This window comes from Nicotiana tabacum, chromosome 5 (genome assembly GCF_000715075.1).
Source record: "Nicotiana tabacum cultivar K326 chromosome 5, ASM71507v2, whole genome shotgun sequence".
Taxonomy (NCBI): domain Eukaryota; kingdom Viridiplantae; phylum Streptophyta; class Magnoliopsida; order Solanales; family Solanaceae; genus Nicotiana; species Nicotiana tabacum.
This window is the reverse complement of record NC_134084.1, coordinates 162,799,007-162,821,109: the sequence shown is the minus strand read 5'-3', so window position 1 is coordinate 162,821,109 and position 22,103 is coordinate 162,799,007. Positions and strand designations below refer to the sequence as shown.

The 22,103-nt window shown below is 40.2% G+C and overlaps 2 protein-coding genes and 1 long non-coding RNA gene across 3 annotated transcripts; 1 reads left to right on the top strand and 2 right to left on the bottom strand.

Annotated features, from left to right (window-relative positions):
• Positions 1-10,868: 10,868 nt before the first annotated feature.
• LOC142181070 (uncharacterized) lies at positions 10,869-11,503 on the bottom strand. The gene is made up of 2 exons (XM_075253197.1): positions 11,434-11,503; positions 10,869-11,239 (listed from the first exon to the last, which is right to left on the bottom strand). The coding sequence occupies exons 1-2, from the start codon at positions 11,501-11,503 to the stop codon at positions 10,869-10,871; spliced, it is 441 nt and encodes a 146-aa protein (XP_075109298.1).
• Positions 11,504-15,413: 3,910 nt separating this feature from the next.
• Positions 15,414-17,136, top strand: LOC107797202 (uncharacterized). Its single transcript, XR_001650632.2, has 2 exons — positions 15,414-15,826; positions 16,875-17,136. It is a non-coding gene; the product is annotated as an uncharacterized LOC107797202 (long non-coding RNA).
• Positions 17,137-17,996: 860 nt separating this feature from the next.
• Positions 17,997-19,298, bottom strand: LOC107797201 (vinorine synthase-like). The gene has a single exon (XM_016620064.2). The coding sequence runs from the start codon at positions 19,296-19,298 to the stop codon at positions 17,997-17,999; it is 1,302 nt and encodes a 433-aa protein (XP_016475550.2).
• Between the last annotated feature and the right edge of the window lie 2,805 nt (positions 19,299-22,103).

The following is a 22,103-nucleotide window of genomic DNA, read 5'->3' as shown; positions in this document are numbered from 1 at the left end:
CTACCGGTATGAGGGTTCATTATGTGCTATGGAAAAAAAATGTTTACGAAATTTATTGAGAAGAAGAAAGAAAGGAAATTAAAAACTACAGTTGGCACAATGTGAAATATTTAAACCGGGCTGCAAGCCGCGGTGGAGGTTATGTAAGGACAAGGTCCTTGTGGTAAATAATTATGAGTTTAAAGTTTTCCTTTGTAAAGTTTAATTCGTACGATAATATTAAAGGGAGTCATGCCAGTTAGGTTGATTTGATAATTCTTGTATATTTTATGTTCATATTCAGCCATTTTCGTACTGTAAACATTGAGTTTTAGCTTATGAGATGAGTTCCCAGGTGGCGTTAAATGTGACTCATTAATCCGAGTAAGTAATAATGAGGTCTTCATGCCTCACATTCTGTTGTTAGTATTGTGAAAATTTGAAATGAGGTGGTGGTTAATATGAGATTTATTGATAATGATGGAATTATTTATGAACAACTATTAAGACCAGAAATGTGGTTATGATCATACAAATGATGTGTTTCATGTCAAAATATCATTGTGATAATGTCGGGCTTATAATGCGGAGATTAGTGTTATTGATATATTTGTGGTGCTTGTTGGGTTGTGGACATGCTATTAGGAGTTGTTTTGGTGTTACTTTGACAGGTGGATAGGCCCAATTACAAGGGAAACTCTGCCGAAATATTTGAAAAATTTGGGAGTTAGTCAAATTTTGGGGACTTAAGAAAGTTGAAATGTTGGAAGAATATCTAAGATCTATATGAAGTCGTTCGGTTCATTTGTTTGTGGATTGTGGGGTGTTGTCCCGACTATGGTGGTAGTTCTTTCATGTTATGAAAAGAAATGACTTATTACGGGTCCAGGAAAGGCTATCAGCCTAGTTCAGTGCGAGCAGAATCGACCTGAAGTGGGTGAATGGATATAAATAGGATTATGGGCATCATGTGAGTCAGATGTGTTCATTTTATAGTATAGCGCTCCTCAAGGAGGGGTGTTGGAATATCATATGTTGTTCTGTGTTCGTCAACTCATGTAATATTGTGATTGTGCCATGTGTGCTATGAAACGGCTTGATAAATTCCTATTCTCTACGGAAAAGTCCATATTAGTTGTGTGAGTTGAGCAGTCCATTCCTGAATCATTTCCTTATGTATCTTGTTCGCATTATGGCCTATTGGCGCATTTTTGCATCATGTGAGACCGTTGGTCATTGTCTGTGGTGATTAGTTGTCTGAGCAGCTCGTACTAGGTAAGGCGAGACTATTGGTAACGGGGACCATTGCAGTGGGATTATGTGAGGTATATTACAGGGCAGTTACCAGTATTTGGGTAGTAATGAGGTGATGATTTTAGTCAAAAAGGAGAGAATTAATGTTTGGTTAACTCTGCAATTGGTTAGAAATTTCTGCACATCTCCTCCGTTGTGGTTGTATCGTCAGCATTATAACAGAATGTATAGGTATATCATCATATGCATTGGGAGCATCAGAGTCGTAGAATTTTGGCTATTAAGGTTCATGGAGTGTCATTGTGGTTAGATGGTGAATTATGCGATGCATGGTGCTAATTCAACAAAGGTACGCAGTCGTGTTCTGGTACCTCGTGTGGTAGTTGATATAGTGTTTATATATAGGGAACAGGTCTGGCAGAGAATTTCAGGTGTTGGAATTGGGTTCTGAGCTTATTGTATGGATAAAAGAGGATATCTGCAGATTTGATCAAACTAATGTGTCCATATGAGTTGTGTTAAACAGTGATTTCAGATAACTTAAGAGCAGTTCTTGGAACATTCGAGGACGAACGTCTATTTAAGTGGGGGAGAATGTAACGACCCGACCGGTCGTTTTGAGCTCTAGCGCGTCGTTCAGCAGTTGGAAGTCATAAACAGCTTCATTTCAGGTATATTGACTTGTACGTATGGTCAGAGTTGAATTTCGGGAAATTCGGAGTCAAATTGGAAAGAAACTTTTCATTGCGGCAACCTTAAGTTGAAGAAAATGGCTAAGATTGGAATTTTGAGTAAACGACCTCGGAATTAGGATCTGAAAGTTCCAGCATGTTCGTATGATGATTTCGGACTTGGGAGTATGTCCGGATTTGGTTTTGGATAACCCGTGAGCATTTCGGCGTATATTGTGGAAGTTAGTATTTTAGAAGAATTTCATAAATTTGGGTTGGAAGGCATTTCAGAGTTATAGATGTCCGTTTGGGATTCCGAGTCTGGGAATAGCTCCGTATGGTGATTATGGAGTTGGGAGCGCGATCGGAAGTGAATTCGGATGTCCGGAGGTCATTTTGAAGTCATTTGGCTAAATATAGAAATTTGAAGGTTTTTGAGAAAATTCGACCGGAAGTGGAAATTTTGATATCGGGGTCGGAATGCGATTCCTAAAGTTGGTGCAAGTCCATAATATCGAATGTGACTTGTGTGCAAAATTTGAAGTCATTCGGACTAGTTTTGGTAAAGTTTGAGACACTTAGTCTCTTTAAGGAAGCTTAAGTTGGAAAAGTCAACCGGATATTGACTTATGTGTTAGAGGGCTCGAAATGCAAATTTTATGGTTCGGATAGCTTTGTTAGGTGATTTGGGACTTAGGAGTGTGTCCGGAATATTTTTATGATGACCAGTGTAAAATTAAGCTTGAATTGGCAAAGTTAGTATTTTGGCGAATTCCGGTTGATAAGTGAGATTTTGATCTGAGGGTCGGAATGGAATTCCGAGAGTTTTTGTAGCTTCGTTATGTCATTTTGGACTTTTCTGCAAAATTTGAGGTCATTCGGACGTGGTTTGGTTGGTTTTTTGATCAAAAATGGAATTTGGAAGTTCTTGAGATTCATAGGCTTGAATCCGGTGATGATTTGATGTTTTGATGTTATTTTAGGTGTTCCAAAGGTTGGGAAAAGTTTGAATGATATTGTGGGACATAGTGATATAATTTGTTAAGGTCCCGAGGACCTCATGTGGATTTCGGAAGGTTAACGGAATGGAATTCGTACCCAAAAAGAAAAGGAAAAGCTGTTGCAATTTCTGCTGCTAAGCTGTCTTTGGACAGCAAATGTGCAGTCGTGGAGCGTACTTCATAGGCCTATATCTTTTGATCTACAAGGAATTTTGAGATAATTCAAAATTGAAAGTTGTAGTCCTTCGTATCTAGTTTCCAGAAAGCTAAGGAAATCGAAATTTGGACATCTGTAGGGAATGTTATGATCGATTGAAGATGACTGGTGGAGCAGTTTCTCCAGAATTTTCCGATTTCTTGGAGCCGACTTTAGAAGCTCATATCTCGTGATATGTAAAGAGTTATATGGTGTACAACCTATCAAATTAAAGATCTTCGAGTCTAGTTTCTAAATATTCTAACCGTTTGTAATTTGAATATTTATACAAGACGTTATGGGTGTTTAAACAGAAGGTGTCCGACAAGGAAAATTTTTAATAGGATGTACAACTTGTATAGCACAAGTGCAAGGTACAACTCGACGAAGCACGGGCAGATTCTTTAAACACAGATTTGGCTTATTTCTTTCATTTTTTTCATTTGGCTTGGATGATTTTGGAGAGAATTTCAAGGGGGATTTTATCAAGCATCAAAGGTGAGTTGTTTCTACTTTTTTCCAAGTTAAATACAAGATTATATGTGAATTAGAACATGAAAATCAGTAGAAAAGTGCGGTTTTAGGGCTTGTGTTTTTGAGATTTTCTAGGGTCGATTTGAAGGGTCAAATGAGCTCCGATTTTTATGTTATTTATATGTACGGACTCGTGAGAGGATGAAGAACATTTTGGTATAAAAATTTCTGAGTTTTGAGACGTGGTCCCGGGACTCGGGTTTTGTCAAATTCGTGAATTTTGATATTTTTCGATTGCTTTCCATTGGGTATTGTTCCTTTAGCATAATGCGACATATTCGTTGTGATTTTGGGCAGATTCGACACACGTGGAAGCCAATTTGAGGGGCAAAGGCGTCGCGAGCTAAAGAAGTAGTCGGTTTGAGGTGAGTAATTGATGTAAATGATGTCCTGAGGGTTTGAAACCCTGAAATTTCACATCGTACTGCTATATTGAGGTGACTTGTACGCCGGATAACGGGCGTGGGATAGAGCACCATTGGGGATTATGACTTAGTCCGTCCCGAGAGATGTTTTTACCGTGTTTTCTACTTGAACTAAATTGAAAATCATCCTTACTTGGATTTAATTGTTACATTTGGGCTTCTTGGCAATTATTTGAATCCTTCAGGGATTGACATCACTGTTTTTGCATATATGCATATCATTTGATCTCAGTCCAAGGTTTTAAATACTGTTTTGCAAACTCAGCTATCTTTCTAAGATTTTAAAACTTAAATGATATTTCTAAATGATATTCGGGCTGAGAACTACTGTTTTACAAATGCCCAAGGGGCTTATTATGATTTCTGGACTGAGCATGGATCGGGCTGCACGCCGCAGCAGTGATTTGAAATAGTGGTAACAATGACATTGTATGATGTGACTTGAAGCAGTGGTAACAATGGCACTGTGTGATATAAATTGGTAAGGTAACAATGACTGACCAGGACTTGATTGATGCCACGAGATGGCTTGTTATTGCGCTTGGACTGTAGGAGCCCCTCCGGAGTCTGTACACACCCCCAGTGAGCACCGTCGACGATAAATAAATATGGATGGCTCGGGCTGCACACCGCAGCGGGTACCAGAGGGTACCGTCATATGCAATGCATTGCACTCATGCATTTATTCCTCATCTGCATTATCCGCCATAATAATTATGTGCTCTTATTTCATTGACTGGTTGCTTCATACTGTTCTGAGCCAGAGAGGCTGATACTGTTCTGAGATACTGAGCCCGAGGGGCAGATTTCTAGTTATTATTTTGATACTGAGCCCGAGGGGCAGATTTCTACTTATTATTTTGATACTGAGCCCGAGGGGCAGATTTCTACTTGTTGTTTTGATATTGAGCCCGAGAGGCAGATTTCTACTCGTCATTTTACTGCCAAATTATCTTTTTTTTACTGGTTTAAATGAAATTTCACATGATGTTTCACTGAATTGCAATTTTAAATAATTTCACTGCTTCTGTATAGAGTGTTGTGTGCCTTAACGTGTTTTCTTACCTTCAGTTATTATTTATATTATTACTCACTGGGTCAGAGTACTCACATTACTCCCTGCACCATATGTGCAGGTACATGTATTCCTGAGGCATAGAGCGAGTTTTCTACTGTTCAGTTTTCATCAGAGTTATCGAGGTAGCTGCATGGCGTTCGTAGACTCGTTTTCTCCCTTATCTTCTGTATTTATGATATCTTCATATGTCGTTCCTATTTCCATACTTTGTAGAATTTTAGTAAACTCTGTAGTAGCTCATGACTTGTGACACCCCGGTTAGGGCTGAGTTGGGTTGGATTTCCGTATTTTATCTATACTTTCCGCTATTGGATATTATTAAACCATGTTTATACTATAATTGTATTAATTAATTGTCTTAAAAGGATGAATTGGGTTGAATGGTTGTCCTTGTCTTCATGAGAGGCGCCATCACGACCAGGTTCGGGAATTGGGTCGTGACAAAAGCATCCATCTGAGTGCTCCGGCGTGGGTGTGATGATCCTGCCTCGTCCCCTCTAGGAGGGGCTGTGTTCTCAGTAGCTTCAGCAGCATCAGAATCATCCTCAGACTCAGACTCATCAGACGAGTCATCATTGCGTCGTACTAGCTCTCGTCCCTCTTGCCCAATTTTTCTCGCTCGGAAAAGGGTTTTTATAGGTAATTTCCCATCAACTCGGGAGTTCTCATGAACATTAGCAAGGCAGCATATACGGGTGACAAGCGAAGGGAAGTAGTGGCCTTTGCTTAGTTCGGGCGATCGGATGAACATTTCTTCAGAGAGGACTCGGGCGACATCAAACCCTTGGTGAGTCATAAAGTAGTAGATCATAGCGGCTCGTGGCCCATTTACATCGGTGGTATTGCTGGATGGTAGCAACCGAGTGGTGATGACAGTGAGCCAACATTTGGCCTCCCAAGTAAGAGACTTGGAATGTAGAGTCATCAGTTGTGCTACCCATTTGGGCTGTCTGCCAGGTATACAGATGACCTCTAGAATTCTGTCCCAGTCAACCATCAAGCGACTAGCCATGATGTAATGATCAACACTCGTGAATGCGGGGAGGCGATACACCCTGCGGATGACCTCTATAGCAGCATTAACCGGGGTGTTGCGCACAGTCACAACCTTGTCCTCGTATTCTGGCAGGTTTGCATAGAACTCCCTCACTAGCTGAATATTGGCTTCCCCGGGAGCCTCAAAGAAGATGTCCAGCTGACACCTCCGTAACTCATCAAACATATTGGGGCATTCCTTCACTAAAGCCTTCTTATCGATATGGACCTTATGGAGTAACTTCTTGGCAAGTTTCTGATTGTACTGTGCCTCTGCTTCTGCAGAGACGAACCGAGTGCTATCAAACCGTGGTGCACTGGTTTGGCCCCTAGCTCGTGAGGAGCTCCTGGGCCACTAGCAGAGGACCCGGTGTTTTGTCTCTTACGGGCTGAACTCATAATACCTGTCAAAATAGAGAAACGCGTATTAGGATGAGCCTAAAATGTGTGACTATGGGTGGTTACTCAGACTTCACCACAACCATGTCACAACATCTCCTTATATCACCATTGAGGCAATTTCTCAAACACATTGTGGGCAAGGCATTTTCTTCATGTTCATGGCCCCAAGGGAATCAAGAAAACTTCCCCAATTCAACTATCTGCTACACCCACACATTCCACACTTTTTTTTAACCATCACCCACCAAAAACACCATTCCAAACATTCAAAACACAGCCCCTTCACCAAACATATGCTAAAAACGAAATTACACGAAAAGAAGAAGAAGAACTAAACAAAACAAAATCATATCACTAACACTACATTAGAACAACTTTAACTAGCATAATGCAACAAAAACAAAGAAAAATAGAAAGAAAAGAGAAGGGGGTCGGAATCATACCTTAGAGGAAAAAGATGGGAGTAATTGTGAAGGAGGAAGAAGAAGAAGAGAGTATGGAGGGGAGGGTTAGGGTTTAGAGAGAGAGAGGGATTAGGGGACTTTAGGGGGGGAAAGTTACGTTTGATTTAGGGGAAGAGGGGTGGGGGTGTGTTTTTATTTTCAATTTGAAGGGAAGAAGAAAAAAAAAGAATATTGAAGAAAAATGAAAAGAAAAGAAAATATACCGTCTGGTACCCGACCGCGGTCGTGCCCGCGCCGTGGTTTGGGACAGAGTCTCCCACGGTCCGTGCCGCAGTCGCGGAGGAACTGCAATGCTTCAGTGGTCCGCGCACCGCGGTCCGCGCCGCAGTCGCGGAGGAACTGCAATGCTTCAGTGATTTCCGCGGTCAGCACCGCGGTCGACGCCGCGGCCGCGACGACTTTACGTCGCCAGGCAGTGTCTCCCGTGGTCGCGGCTGGCAACTTTTTTTTTCTTAACACAAAGTTACATACTACACTTACAACAAATTCGTGGGTTGCCTCCCATGCAGCGCCTGATTTAACGTCGCGGCACGACGCAAGTGGTTGAGCCTTCACTCCTCATTCGCATACTGGGGTTCTTTCAAATTGATCACCCCTGTATTCCTTTTTTCTTCAGCTATTCCAAGGTAATGTTGCAACCTTTGCCCATTTACTGAGAACTTGTTTGTCCCATCTTCTGACTCAATCTCAACAGCTCCACTTGCGAACATTTGCACCACTCTAAATGGTCCTGACCATCGGGACTTAACTTACCCGGAAACAATCTCAGCCTTGAATTATACAATAATACCTTGTCATCGGGTTTGAAATTTTTTTCCACAATGTGCTTATCATGCATCTTCTTCATTCTTTCCTTGTAAAGCCTCATGCTTTCAAAGGCTTGATATCTAAATTCTTCCAGCTCATGCAACTCTGTCAGTCAATTTTGTCCAGCTACTTCGCGATCCATGTTCAATTGTTTCAGTGCCCACCAAGCTCAATGTTCTAGCTCCACAGGCAGGTGACAGGCCTTCCCAAATACCAACTTGTACGGTGACATACCTATTGGTGTTTTGAACGTAGTCCTATAGGACCAGAGTGCGTCATCAAGCTTCTTTGCCCAATCAGTTCGTGTGGCATTCACCGTCTTAGTTAGTACACTTTTTATCTCCCTGTTGGACACTTCAACCTGCCCACTGGTTTGCGGATGGTAAGGGGTAGCCACCTTGTGGCGTACATCATACTTTGCAAGCAATTTCTCGAAGGCTCTGTTACAGAAGTGAGTTCCTCCATCATTGATGATCGCTCTTGGTATCCCAAATCGGGTGAATATATTCTTTTTCTCAAAACCTATCACCACTCTTGCATCATTAGTGGGCAACGCTGCAGCTTCCACCCATTTAGACACGTAATCCACAGTAACAAGTATGTATTTATTGCCAAATGAGCTGACGAAGGGGGCCATGAAGTCAATCCCCCAAACATCAAAAACCTCTACCTCTTGAATCGGGTTCATGGGCATCTTATGGCGACGGGAAATGTTCCCGGTTCGCTGACATTCGTCGCAGCCCTTCACCCATAGATGTGCATCTCTAAACATTGTTGGCCAAAAGAACTCGGCCTCTAGCACTTTCGCAGCTGTCCTGGCTCCTCCAAAATGTCCTTCATATGCTGATGTGTGACAAGCCTGCAAAACAGAAGATTGTTCTATCTCGGGGACACACCTCCGGATCATATTATCAACACAGATTCTAAACAAATAAGGATCGTCCCAATAATACATACGGCAATCACAATAAAACCTTTTCTTTTGGACAGATGAAAGATCATAGGGAACAATACCGCAGGCCAGGTAGTTTGCAAAATCTGCATACCATGGCACATCCTTAAGACTGGCTGCGAGCAGCTGCTCGTCTGGAAAGGTTTCCAGGATCTCTTCGACCTCAATTGATTTTTCAGCTCCTTCAAGTCACGATAGATGATCAGCGACTTGATTTTCTGTGCCCTTACGGTCACGAATTTCGAGGTCAAATTCTTGCAACAGTAGCACCCAACGAATCAAGCATGACTTAGACTCCTTTTTCTCAATTAGGTACTTGAGTGTTGCATGGTCAGTGTATACAATTACCTTGGAACCAGTCAAATATGATCGGAACTTGTCAAACGCAAACACCACCTCCAATATCTCCTTCTCCGTGACTGTGTAATTGAGCTGTGCACCGCTTAGCGTTCTGCTTGCATAGTAAATCTGGTGCATCAGCTTATCTTTTCGCTGCCCCAAGACTGCTCCTATAGCATAGTCGCTGGCATCACACATGAGCTCAAATGGTTGTTCCCAGTTGGGTGCAACAATTATGGGTGTAGTGATCAATCTCTTCTTCAGTTCCTCAAATGTCAACCTACAATCGTTAGAAAACACAAAGGGCTGATCCTTTTCAAGGAGTTTGCATAATGGGTTAGCAATTTTGGAAAAATCTTTTATGAAACGCTGGTAGAACCCAATGTGTCCAAGAAAACTTCTCACCGCCTTGACAGAAGTGGGCTTTGGTAACTTCTCAATCACGTCAACCTTAGCATGATCGACCTCAATTCCTTTACTGAACACTCGATGCCCCAAGACTATACCTTCTTGTACCATAAAATGGCACTTCTCCCAGTATAGCACTAAGTTTGTCTCCACACATCTTTTAAGAACTCTCCTTAAGTTGTGAAGACATTCTTCGAATGAATCTCCCACCACGGAAAAATCATCCATAAAGACCTCTATAATATCCTCCACCATACTTGTGAAGATGGCTAACATGCACCATTGAAAAGTCGCGGGTGCATTGCAAAGCCCAAAAGGCATTCTCCGAAAGGCAAAGATGCCATACGGACAGGTGAAGGATGTTTTCTCTCTATCTTCGGGGGCTATTGATATCTGATTGTACCCCGAATATCCATCCAAGAAACAGAAGTGCGATCGCCCAGCCAGCCTGTCCAACATTTGGTCAATGAAAGGTAAGGGGAAATGGTCCTTCCGGGTGGTTGTGTTCAGTTTCCGGTAATCCATGCAGATACACCACCCTGTGACTGTACGAGTTGAGATCAACTCATTGTTCTCATTTTTTACAACAGTCATTCCCCCCTTTTTCGGCACACATTGGACAGGGCTGACCCAATTACTATCAGATATAGGGAAGATGATTCCCGTATCTAACCATTTGATTACTTCTTTCTTTACAACCTCTTTCATGTTTGGGTTCAGCCTTCGTTGGTGTTCCCTGGAAGGTCTATGCCCCTCCTCCAGGAGAATCTTATGCATACAGAAGGCTGGGCTGATACCCTTTATGTCTGCCATGGTCCAGCCAATGGCAGTCTTATTTTCCTGCAGTACCTGTACGAGCCGTTCTACCTGCACATCTAACAAACCGGATGATATGATAACAGGCAAGGTCGAATCAGGGCCTAAAAACACATACCTGAGGTGATCTGGGAGTTCCTTCAGTTCCAACTTGGGTGGTTCCTCTATTGATGGCTTTGCTGGAGGAGTGGCCCTTTTTTCTAGCTCAAGGGACTCGAACTGAGGTTCCCATGACTAAAATCTTCGGCCTTCCAGTGCCATGATCCATTCAGCTAACCCTTCACCATCCATTTCTTCTAAATTCATTAGACATGCCTCCAATGGATCTTTTACAGTTAGGGCCATATCATCTTCTTGCAGGATTACATCCATTGCTTCCACTAGAGAGCAATTAGCATATTCACTGGGTCTCCTCATAGATTGCTGAACATTGAATATGACTTCTTCATCGTTCAATCTCATTTTTAATTCCCCAATTTCACAGTCGATCAGTGCTATCCCTGTGGCTTAAAATGGTCTCCCTAAAATAAAGGGTATCTCCTCATCCACCTGACAATCCAAGATAACAAAGTCTGCAAGGGACACGAATTTCCCCACTTGTACCAACACATCATCAAGAATACCAGTGGGCCTCTTCACTGTGCAGTCAGCCAGCTGTAGCAGCATTGAAGTTGGCCTAGCTCTACCAATGCCCAGTTTGGTGTACACAGCCAGCGGCATCAGATTTATGCTGGCTCCCAAATCACACAACGCCTTTGCAAAGGCATAACTTCCAATTGTGCAGGGAATAGTGAAGCTACCTGGGTCCAACATCTTTTGAGCCATCGGTTTGCCACCACTGCGCTGCAGGTCTGTGTCAAAGTTACAATGGATAGATCCTGAAAATCAAACTTCTGTGACATTAGATCTTTCATCATCTTAGCATAACTGGGCATCTTCCTCAAGGCATCCATCAAAGGAATATTCAACTTAATTTGACGCAGCATCTCTATGAACTTCTTATATTGGTCTGCCTTATTTTGTTTGACCAGTCTCTCAGGGAAGGGTGCAGGTATCACCCTTTGTGCATTACTTGCTGGCTTCTCTCTGTTAGAATTTTCTGGTACAAGAGGTGTCACCTGTTCTGCAACTTGCTTATTCATCTTTTCTTTGCCTTTTTCCTCCTGACTCTACTCAACCACCACTTCAGTAAGTTCTGTTGGTTTCTCTACCTCTAATTGAACTGGAGTGGCTGGTGTAGTGTTCTTGCTGGCTTGTGCAATTTCCTGCTCTCTGTCTAAATCTCTCCCATTCCGGAGACTTACTGCCATCAGCTGATTCAGGTTTTGGTCCTTGGGGTTTATGTTTGTGTCTGCAGGCAAAGTTCCCTAAGGACGGTTGTTCAAAGCCATGGTCAGCTGACCCAGCTGCGTTTCAATATTCTTTATGGCTGAATCATGCACTGCCAATTTTTCCTACACTTTATTATTTGTCCTAATGAGTTGCTGAAGCATACCCCTGATTTCCACCATGTTGTTATCTTGCTGCTGAGGGGTGGTTGGTATGTCACTGTTGCTGATTTTGCTGTGGATAGCCCTGTGGTTTCTGATATGGTACTGGCACCAATTGGTTTTGAGGGTGCATACCCCCAGGCTGCTGCATATTAGGCATGTACTGCTGATTTTGCTGCGGTCTCCACTGTTGTGCTCCTTGCCTCTGACCCCCATAGTTGTTGACATAATTCATATCTTCCCTTGCCCATTGATTTTCACCTTCTCCGCTCCATGAACACACATAAGACTGATTAATACAAGGTGTACACAGTCCCCCATTTGTTGTATCAACAATGTGCACCTGTTTTGTACCCATCTCATCAATCTTCTTTGTCAATATGCTCATCTGGGTCATGAGTGTGGCCATGTTCTCTACATGCGAATTATTTGGGTCAAGAGGAACTGAATGCACTATGGGTGCCAGTGTTGTACCTCTAGTCACCCCGAATTTTGTGACATATTATCGAGAAGGATTTTGCACTCAGTGAATGTTTTACTTAAAAATGCACCTCCAGCTGACGCATCCACATTTGCTTTCAAATTGTCAGCTAGCCCCATGTAGAATCTCTGGCCGAGCATCTGGTCTGGAATGCCATGGTGAGGTCACTTCACTAACATCCTTTTAAATCTTTCCCAAGTTTCTTGCAAGGACTCAGAGGGCTGCTGCCTATACTGCAATATGTCATCAATCTGTTTTGCAGTCTTGTTAGGCGGATAGCCAAGTCTGAGCTTCCCCGGTTATCGAGAATGGAAACAGTAGCAGCTTGATAGCTTCCAGAGTTGCATTTGGTTGCCTTTGGGTCATACAAATTGACAGAAAATTCTTCAAGTGTTGTTGCGGGTCTTCAATGTGTGACCCGGAGAACAGTCCTTTATTCTGCAGTAGATGCAGCATGTTGTTGGTGATCTGGAATGTCTCCGCTTGAATTGCGGGCACAGCTATGGCAGTGGCTAGATTATCAGCTGTGGGCTGTGCCCAGTCATAAAGTGCAGCTTCGAGCACAAGAGGTGTCACCCTTCTGACATTTAAGTCAGCTGGCTCATTCCTGACGTTTCCGTTGACGTTATCTACGTCACCCATGTCAAATTCGAGTTTGTGTGATTGTTGAGATTGTTGAAGTCTTTTGTTGGCATGGTTCAATGCCCTGAAAGTTTTCTCGGGGTCTGAGAGTCCTTGTAGCAGTTCTCCAGTCCTCGAAGAACTTCTAGGTATACAACTATTTTCCACAAGAGTTCAAACATTAGAATTTCAATGAAAAGATTGGGTATAGAGAAAACTGACTACACTTAGAATTTTTGTACTTCTCTCAATTGTAATTGATAACACCGTTAATTCCTCGGCAACGGAGCCAAAATTTGATAACGCCAAACTATGCCTTATACAAAGACACACACGGACGTAGCAAATATAATCTGAGTAATTCTGCCCAGAGTCGAACCATAGAGAATTAACCTATCATTTACTTTTGACGGATTTACTAAATTCACAGAATCAATTTTCCCAAACTTGTAATTCACAATTGATGATATTTCTAACAACTAAAGTCTGAAAATAATTAACAGTTGAAAATTAACTATGCTTGATGTGTAAACAGTTGGAATAAGGTCTAAGGTAATGGTTTCTCCCGTTAGTGATTTCCTTGGTTGTACGTTTCTTATAGCGATGACTTAGTTGTCTCTATCAATCAAGAACTATCCGGCTATCATAAATCTCTCTCAAGCAATTATGATAATTTACTAGACGTACTCTCTCAAGCTACGCTAGCTAGATTCATATTACCGTTCTTTTAGATTGCACTCGAGGTATCGTTATCTCTAATCCACTCTCTAAACCCTCGGTTATGACTCTCGTCTATACTCCGGGAGTTATGTTGTTCAAACAACTACCTAAATATGCACTCTCTCTCAAGAAGATACATAATAAATAGGAACGGATAATTGAGGGCCCTTTCAACTAACCACAATCAAAATGTAGATGAACGAATAGAGATTAACAACCAATTCAAACTATATTAATATAACAACCAAGTCATCCCCAACGGGTTTCACCAAAACCTTAGATTAAGGTGTTTAGCTACTCATGACAACGTAAGAATAAACTACGAAAATATTCATAATGGAAAATTGCAAGAAAAATAGAAGAGAATAAGAACTATGATGTTTTGGGTGATCTCTCACACTTGTTCTTCTTGCAAAAGTAATCTCAAAAAAATAAGCCCCCCTTTCTTGGGCGAGTTTCCTACATCTTATAAGGGTTTTACAAAAGCTTTTCCGAATTGACACTTTGGCCCCTTAAATTTCTGGACTGTGAATATGCCACCGCGGCCACGGCGTTGACCGCGGCGCTGACCACGGAGAACACTAACTCCAACCGCGGCGCGGACCGCGGTGGCAACCGCGGTGAGTATGCTGGGCCTTTTTGTCTCCGCGTTCCTTCTCTTTTTGCTCTTTTGTGTTTGGGTACTTCTTGAGTGAGTGTTTTTTTCACGTTATTGCCTCTAAACACTTCATGTTGTTTCCTCACATCTTATATTCCCTGCGAAACCAAATAGCATTAATTGAAGCATTTTATTGGCAACTTACATTATAAAACAACAACAACAACAACAACAAAGCATGGGCAATTATGGTGTAAATAACAACTATATAGCCTATTATCATATTCCCGACTAGGTAACTAATTATGTGTACTAGATGTGTTAAGACGAGTTATTCTTGCGGAGCGCACAATCCTAGATACACTGTACATATGGAGCCTAATAAAATGTATAATGACTAGAAGAAAATTATAATTGTAAAAAAAAGAAAGGAGATCAACTTAACATTGTTTCTAAAATTAGGTTTAACTTGTTAGCATGTCAACATTTGTGACTCGCATGCACACTACAACAACTCGAGATTCCAAAGTAAAAAAAAATAGAATAGAATCTAAGTAAATTTTATGAGAAACTACCCTAAACAATTAGAAGTTATAATTATATGTGGGTAATTAAAATTGGCTTACATGGTAGGCACACTTTTGCCAGTCAAAACTTCACACACTGAGGATAAATATACTCAAATATACATAAATAGAAAATTGTCGAACTATATGGGGTCTATTGCCCATCATTTCTAATAAAAGATCACAATTTACTGCACGATTTTGACAATCTTTCCAAGAAACATTGGTTACACGAGTAGATAGATCTTAGTACCCTATTTTATCAACCGACAGGCGAGCAGTCTGAACATGCTATGCAAATCTTAAAGTATATGTAGAGAGTTTACATTTTGAGTTTGGAGGTAGCTTGTACAAAAAACTACTTGAGAAATGGATGACACTACGCGAATCAAGTATACGTATTTCAGTTTACAAATACACTTATTTTAAATTCGGAAACCGAATTTCATAAGGAGGAGAGGATGTAATACCCCTTATTAAAGTAAAGGTATTTAAATAATTATCAATAAAAGCAACAAATAAAAAAAAAATACAAATGGGCCTTAGCCCATCAGAAACCTAAATTAGCATCACGAAAAAAAAATGAAAAATAAGCTAAAGAGATTTGGGGAAAAGATTTGAGCTGCCATTTTTTTTAGAACAAAAACGTGAGGCTTGCGCCTCTCTTTCGAGTGAAGGAGCACGAGGAGAACACAAGGCTAATTCATACAGTGGAAGAAGAAAAGAAATTAGAAAGGAACAAAGAATAAGAAGAAGGAAGACAAGAATCAAAGAATTAAATTTTGGCAGAAGCTATGAATATTATTTATTCCAGGAAGCTTTCACAAACCTTCTTTTTGCAATTAAAGGGAACGTGATTAGAAGGGGGATTGAGGATTTGTTTTTGGCATCAAGGTTATAAAGATCAAATAAAAGAAGGAAATTCTTGGCTCTTCTTCAGTAATGCCTCATGTAAGGGAAACAAATAGATAGAAACCAAGCTTTGAAAGGTAATTCTCTAACCCATGATTATGAATTTGACTTTTATATAATATGGGTAAGCTAAATTATGGACTAGTTGAATTACACATACATGTGTAAATACAATTTTACAAATTAAGTTTCAAATATGAAACCTGAGGGCTTAGTGTCCTAAATTAGCTATAAATTATCTTAAGCAAGGAAATTAACATGAGATCGATGTTGATGGGACTATAGATTGATTGAAGGAAGTCGTACAATGTCGTCCAAAGGTGACGATTTTGGTATTTCGGCATGAGTACTGTGAGTAGTAATCTTACCGCAATTTGTGTTTTAATAACTTACATGATTTACACATGATTTTTAATATGAATGTGTTGCCGATTATTTTGAGTTGCATGTAGGACAAGTCTTTTACTCGATATGATATCGAAATAGTTATTTGACATGATTACCATTGTTTTAAATATTCTTGTTGGCACTTGATATGTTTTACCGTTACTTGAATTTACTGTTATCGAAATGAAATTTCATGATTTGATAAGAACCGAAATGTCCTATATTGTTTTAAAATATTTTCCTATGAGTATATACGGATTACAGAGACAAGTATAAATGGGAGTAGACTTTGAAGGATCCCGTAGCTAACGACGGGTTCGTTAGACCTGGTGCACCTTGTATTTACCGATTATAAAGTACAATTGTAGTGAGAAGGTAGAACTAGCATACCGTTGCCGATTACCCTCGAGTATGGATTACCGTTATATTTGACTTCTTATGAAGAAGTCCACAGTTATACTGATTACATGATCCGTTCATTGAAACCTCCCAAATGTGAATATTGATATTATACAGTGGTTTCCGAGTTTATTACTAAATTATTAATTGTATTATACCACAAGAAGAATATGATGAGACTGGAAATTATTTATTGTTTCTGAAAGGGCATTTTTATGTTATTTTCTGTTTGAGATACTAGCATGTTTTCTGACTTGTCCCCAAATAAAAACGGTTGTGGCTAAGTGTTATTACTCACTGAGCTAGCGACTCATTCCTCACTAATTTTTTTTTTAACAGAAACAGCAGTTGACACGGGCGAGGATTTCGTTAATTAGAGCGCGCAGGTCGATAGTTCCTGGTGAGCCACACATTTGTTCGCGTGGGCGAAGAGTTTATTTATTTATTTATTATGTTTTCTCCTTTTGAAACTCTTAGAGTCGCTCCATAGTCATTTCTATGAGTATCATGAGTATTCTTTTATAGATATAGATTTGTGACTTGTATTAGACTTTCATATCGTATTTTTGGAGATGAAGTTAGTATTATTGTGTTGGGAGTACTTCGTTGATGAGGATTATAACTTGTTTTGGTGGATATTGGTTGGTTGTGTTGTAATTTCTAAAACACGTTTATTTTTGGATAGTCCTAAAACAGGAGAAACTCTGTCCGATTTTTTATAAAATACCAATGAGGCTTACTGGGGAGTACTTGCTCCTAGGTGCCGGCCATAATCCTAAATTGGATCGTGACAGGGGATAATAAAGTTAGCTAAACAGTGATTAATTGATAGAACCATGTAATTAGTTTTATTACTAATTTATTATGTACGTTGTTGGTTGGTGGTGGACCATTTGGGGGAAAGAAACGGCAGGTGTTTTGACGAACAACAATTCCTTACAGAAAATTAAGTTGAAGCGCCTTCTTTTTTGTTTCACATTTGGTATAAGGAAGATTTTGTACAGTGAATCACATTCCCTGTTTGATATCATAGAATCCCTGTCACAGGAGTTATGTAAGAAAGCTATGTTTTTGGTTCTTTTAAATTGTAAAGATGGCTTTAGCACATCCTTTATGCTACAGATATATAATATTGTTACCATTCTCGAAAAATGTAACATTGTTGGTTGGTAAAAAGAATACGGAGTGGAGTACATATTATTGTTTCTTTGTTGTACTGATTTGTCACGTGACTTTAAAGACTTGCAAAAATCTTCAATTTGGTAGCTGAAATGTAATAGAAACTTTTCCCTTCTTTGTCATAATTAACCAATAATCTCAGGTGCCATGCATCTCTAAAATATCTCACATTGCTAACAACTAAAGATTCAAAAGATATGCACAAAATATAAAAAACCGGAAACAGAAACAACAAAGGAACTAAAGCAATAACAATTTATGTTGATGCAGCAAGCTCTTCAATTATTTGGCAGATCCAAATGCTAGCAGCTGCAGCTCTTGCTCAAAAACTAACATATTGTCTTTGTCTTTCAAGTATACCCATGCGTCTACTCCGCCACTATCTCTTGAATCCATCAATATAACAGTACCTACGCCAAAAGATCGAATTAAGCTTACCCATGAAGGTTTTCCCCAGCCAAAATCAACATCGTAAAATGGGTAGGTACACAAGCTACTAATATGTATCTCTATCTCGCCTCGGAAACGTGCTGCAAAGATCTCCGCAGCGTCATAGGGAATAGCAAATATTGCCTCATCTCGATTTTGTTTAAAATCCACATATTTGGAACTCAATTCTGATAATGCTTTTCTTATACAAGTGACCAAAGTGGGCAAGTCAGAGCCATCATTCTCGCCTTTACATGCTGTGGCAGGTGTAACAACGTTTCCTACACAATGGTTTGGTAATGGAGGGACAAGACGCTTTCGTATATTTACATTGTGCACCAATTTAGATAACCTTGTCTCGTTCCCTGAAGCAACCATGGCACATTTCCATATCACAGCTGATACAACTTCAACGCGACTAGGCATTTGTACTGAATCACTGACAGCCTTAGCCTTGAGGGATGTTATTGTAGAAGCATCAAAGGCAATAAATTTAGCGACAAGTTTCTTATCAACAAGATCTTTGGGTACGTCAAAGTTCATAGGCTTGGGTTGAACATGGGGAATTGGTGGTGGCAAGAATTTTGCAGCAGCAACGAATTCTGGCACAACGCCTTCAATGGTACCTCGAGCAATTGTTGACCAGGCATTGATGAGAGTGCACAATGTGGCACAATCAGCAACTTTGTGAGAAGCACGTATACCGATAGCCATACCTCCACAATTGAAGAGGGTGACTTGAACAAGTAGGGGATATAAGGCTGAATCAGACATGAATGATCCCTCTTCAACAGTAGTTGGGAGGAACCTTTCATTGACATATGCAGGCTTTCTAAGAACATCTTCCAACTGATAGTTATGAGCAAAAGCCTCGTAAAAGGGTACTCCATCGTCGTTGCATTCAACTGAGTTATCCTTAATTCGGCCAGCAAAAGGGTAAAACCGAGCAAGAATTTCAGACAAAGATTTCTTCAAAAGGAGTAATCTTGATGATTCGCCGCCATCTAAGGGAGGAGGATAGAATAGAGCTAAGGGAACAGACATGTCTACAGCCATTTGGTCCAGAAGAGAAAATTCGTAGCATCTAAGGTGATTGGGAGTAGGAGAAAGAGGTTTAATGAGCTCCACAGAAACTATCTCAATCTTTCTTTCCATGGCTAATTACTTTAGTTACATTTCTGGTTACTTTTGTCTGTTTATATATTATAGTGATCTATCAAGTGTTTTTTTTTTCTCTCTATTAGTCTACGGGAGATGGGTACCATTATGATTTTTAATAATAAATCAAAACTGAGAATCATGTGGTATTAATATATGGTTGACTCAAAGTTATTGAAACTGTCTCGATCTATATCCACTTCCATAATTTGAAGCATGAGCCAATTGGAATGGAATTTTCTCCATGCTTACTTACAGATTTCAATCTATTAATCAAATCATTTGCGAATCGATCTCCAGCTCAAAAAAATTATATGAATCTTCTTCGTTACGGTATGCACACGTACACTTGAATAATTATGGGTTCAAGTTCACAGATCTACAGGTTCCAAATAGAGTAATAAACACGACATTAGAGCAAATACTCTATATATATAGGTTGAGTTGTCATTAAAAATAAGAAATGAAAATCACATGGGAACATGACATGCATGCATCTCTCGTTGAATACAAGTTAATAAATAAAGTAACAGTTTGACTTACTTAAACATGAGTAGATAAATAATTTTCCTAATATTTCAATTTTTCACTTCTTACTCCTTCATTAGATAACGTGTAAAAATTTTACTCTCACTTTCTTAATTTGTCCAAATCAATCTTTCTTTTCCCGATCTCTTCGTATTTCAAAAACCCCGACATATTTTCTATCTTTCTCTTTAATATTCTTACTCACCTTCTTTCTCCAAGAAATTTAAGCTTCCAATAATTATATTCTTCTATTCCTCTATAAATCTTATCTAAAATTAACAATATCTCAAGAAAGATCAAATGACACTACTAGAAATTCGGTAAAAAGCGACCACAAAAAGCGACCAAAGTTGGTCGCTGGTAGGCCTAAAAGCGACCAAACATGCCTGGTCGCAATATTGCTGGTCCCTTTATTTTAGGGACCAAAGTTGGTCGCTAATTAGCGACCAACTTTGGTGTCACGACCCAATTCCCGAACCTGGTCGTGATGGCGCCTCTCATGAAGACAAGGCCAACCATTCAAATCAATTCATCCTTTTAAGACAATTAATTAACACAATTATAGTATAAACATGGTTTAATAATATCCAATAGCGGAAAGTATAGATAAAATATGGAAATCCAACCCAACTCAGCCCTAACCGGGGGTGTCACAAGTCATGAGCTACTACAGAGTTTACTAAAATTCTACAAAGTATGGAATTAGGAATGACATCTGAAGATATCATAAATACAGAAGATAAGGGAGAAAACGGGTTTGCGAACGCCATGCAGCTACCTCGATAACTCCGATGAAAACTGAACAGCAGAAAACTCGCTCTATGCCTCAGGAATACCTGTACCTGCACACATGGTGCAGGGAGTAATGTGAGTACTCCGACCCAGTAAGTAATAAATATAAATAATAACTGAAGGTAAGAAAACACGTTAAGGCACACAACACTCTATACAGAAGCAGTGAAATCATTTAAAATAACAATTCAGTGAAACATCATGTGAAATTTCTTTTAAACCAGTAAAAAAAAAGATAATTTGGCAGTAAAATGACGAGTAGAAATCTGCCTCTCGGGCTCAATATCAAAACAACAAGTAGAAATCTGCCCCTCGGGCTCAGTATCAAAATAATAAGTAGAAATCTGCCCCTCGGGCTCAGTATCTCAAAACAGTATCAGCCCCTCGGGCTCAGTATCTCAGAACAGTATCAGCCCCTCGGGCTCAGTATCTTAGAAAAGTATCAGCCCCTCGGGCTCACTATCTCAGAACAGTATCAGCCCCTCTGGCTCAGAACAGTATGAAGCAACCAGTCAATGAAATAAGAGCACATAATTATTATGGTGGATAATGCAGATGAGGAATAAATGCATGAGTGTAATGCAATGCATATGACGGTACCCTCTGGTACCCACTGCGGCGTGCAGCCCGAGCCATCCATATTTATTTATCATCGACGGTGCTCACTGGGGGTGTGTACAGACTCCGGAGGGGCTCCTACAGCCCAAGCGCAATAACAAGCCATCTCGTGGCATCAATCAAGTCCTGGTCAGTCATTTTTACATGACCAATTTATATCACACACCATTGTTACCACTGTTTCAAGTCACATCATACAGTGTCATTGTTACCACTATTTCAAATCACTGCTGCGGCGCGCAGCCCGATCCATGCTCAGTCCAAAAATCATAATAAGCCCCTTGGGCATTTGTAAAATATTAGTTCTCAGCCCGAAATATCATTTAAGTTTTCAAATCTTAGAAAGATGGCTGAGTTTGCAAAACAGTATTTAAAACCTTGGACTGAGATCAAATGATATGCATGTATGCGAAAACAGTGATGTCAATCCCTAAAGGATTCAAATAATTGGCAAGAAGCCCAAATGTAACAAGTAAATCCAAGTAGAAAACACGGTAAAAACATCTCTCGGGACGGACTAAGTCACAATCCCCCATGGTGCTCTACCCCATGCCCGTTATCCGACGTGCAAGTCACCTCAAGATAGCGTTACGATGTGAAATTCCGGGGTTTCAAACCCTCAGGACATCATTTACATCAATTATTCACCTCAAACCGGCTACTTCTTTAGCTCGCGATGCCTTTGCCCCTCGAATTGACCTCCACGTGCGTCGAATCTGCCCAAAATCACAACGAATATGTCGCATTATGCTAAAGGGACAATACCCAATCGAAAGCAATCGAAAAATATCAAAATTCACGAATTTGACAAAACCCGAGTCCTGGGCCCACGTCTCAAAACTCAGAAATTTTTATACCAAGATG

Excerpts from the sequence above, each read along its gene's own strand:
- LOC142181070 (XM_075253197.1), bottom strand. The coding sequence starts at position 11,503 with ATGAATAAGCAAGTTGCAGAACAGGTGACACCTCTTGTACCAGAAAAT. Across the intron at positions 11,240-11,433 it reads TAACAGAGAGAAGCCAGCAA|GATCTATCCATTGTAACTTT; the intron begins GTAATGCACAAA and ends TTTGATTTTCAG.
- LOC107797201 (XM_016620064.2), bottom strand. The coding sequence starts at position 19,298 with ATGGAAAGAAAGATTGAGATAGTTTCTGTGGAGCTCATTAAACCTCTT.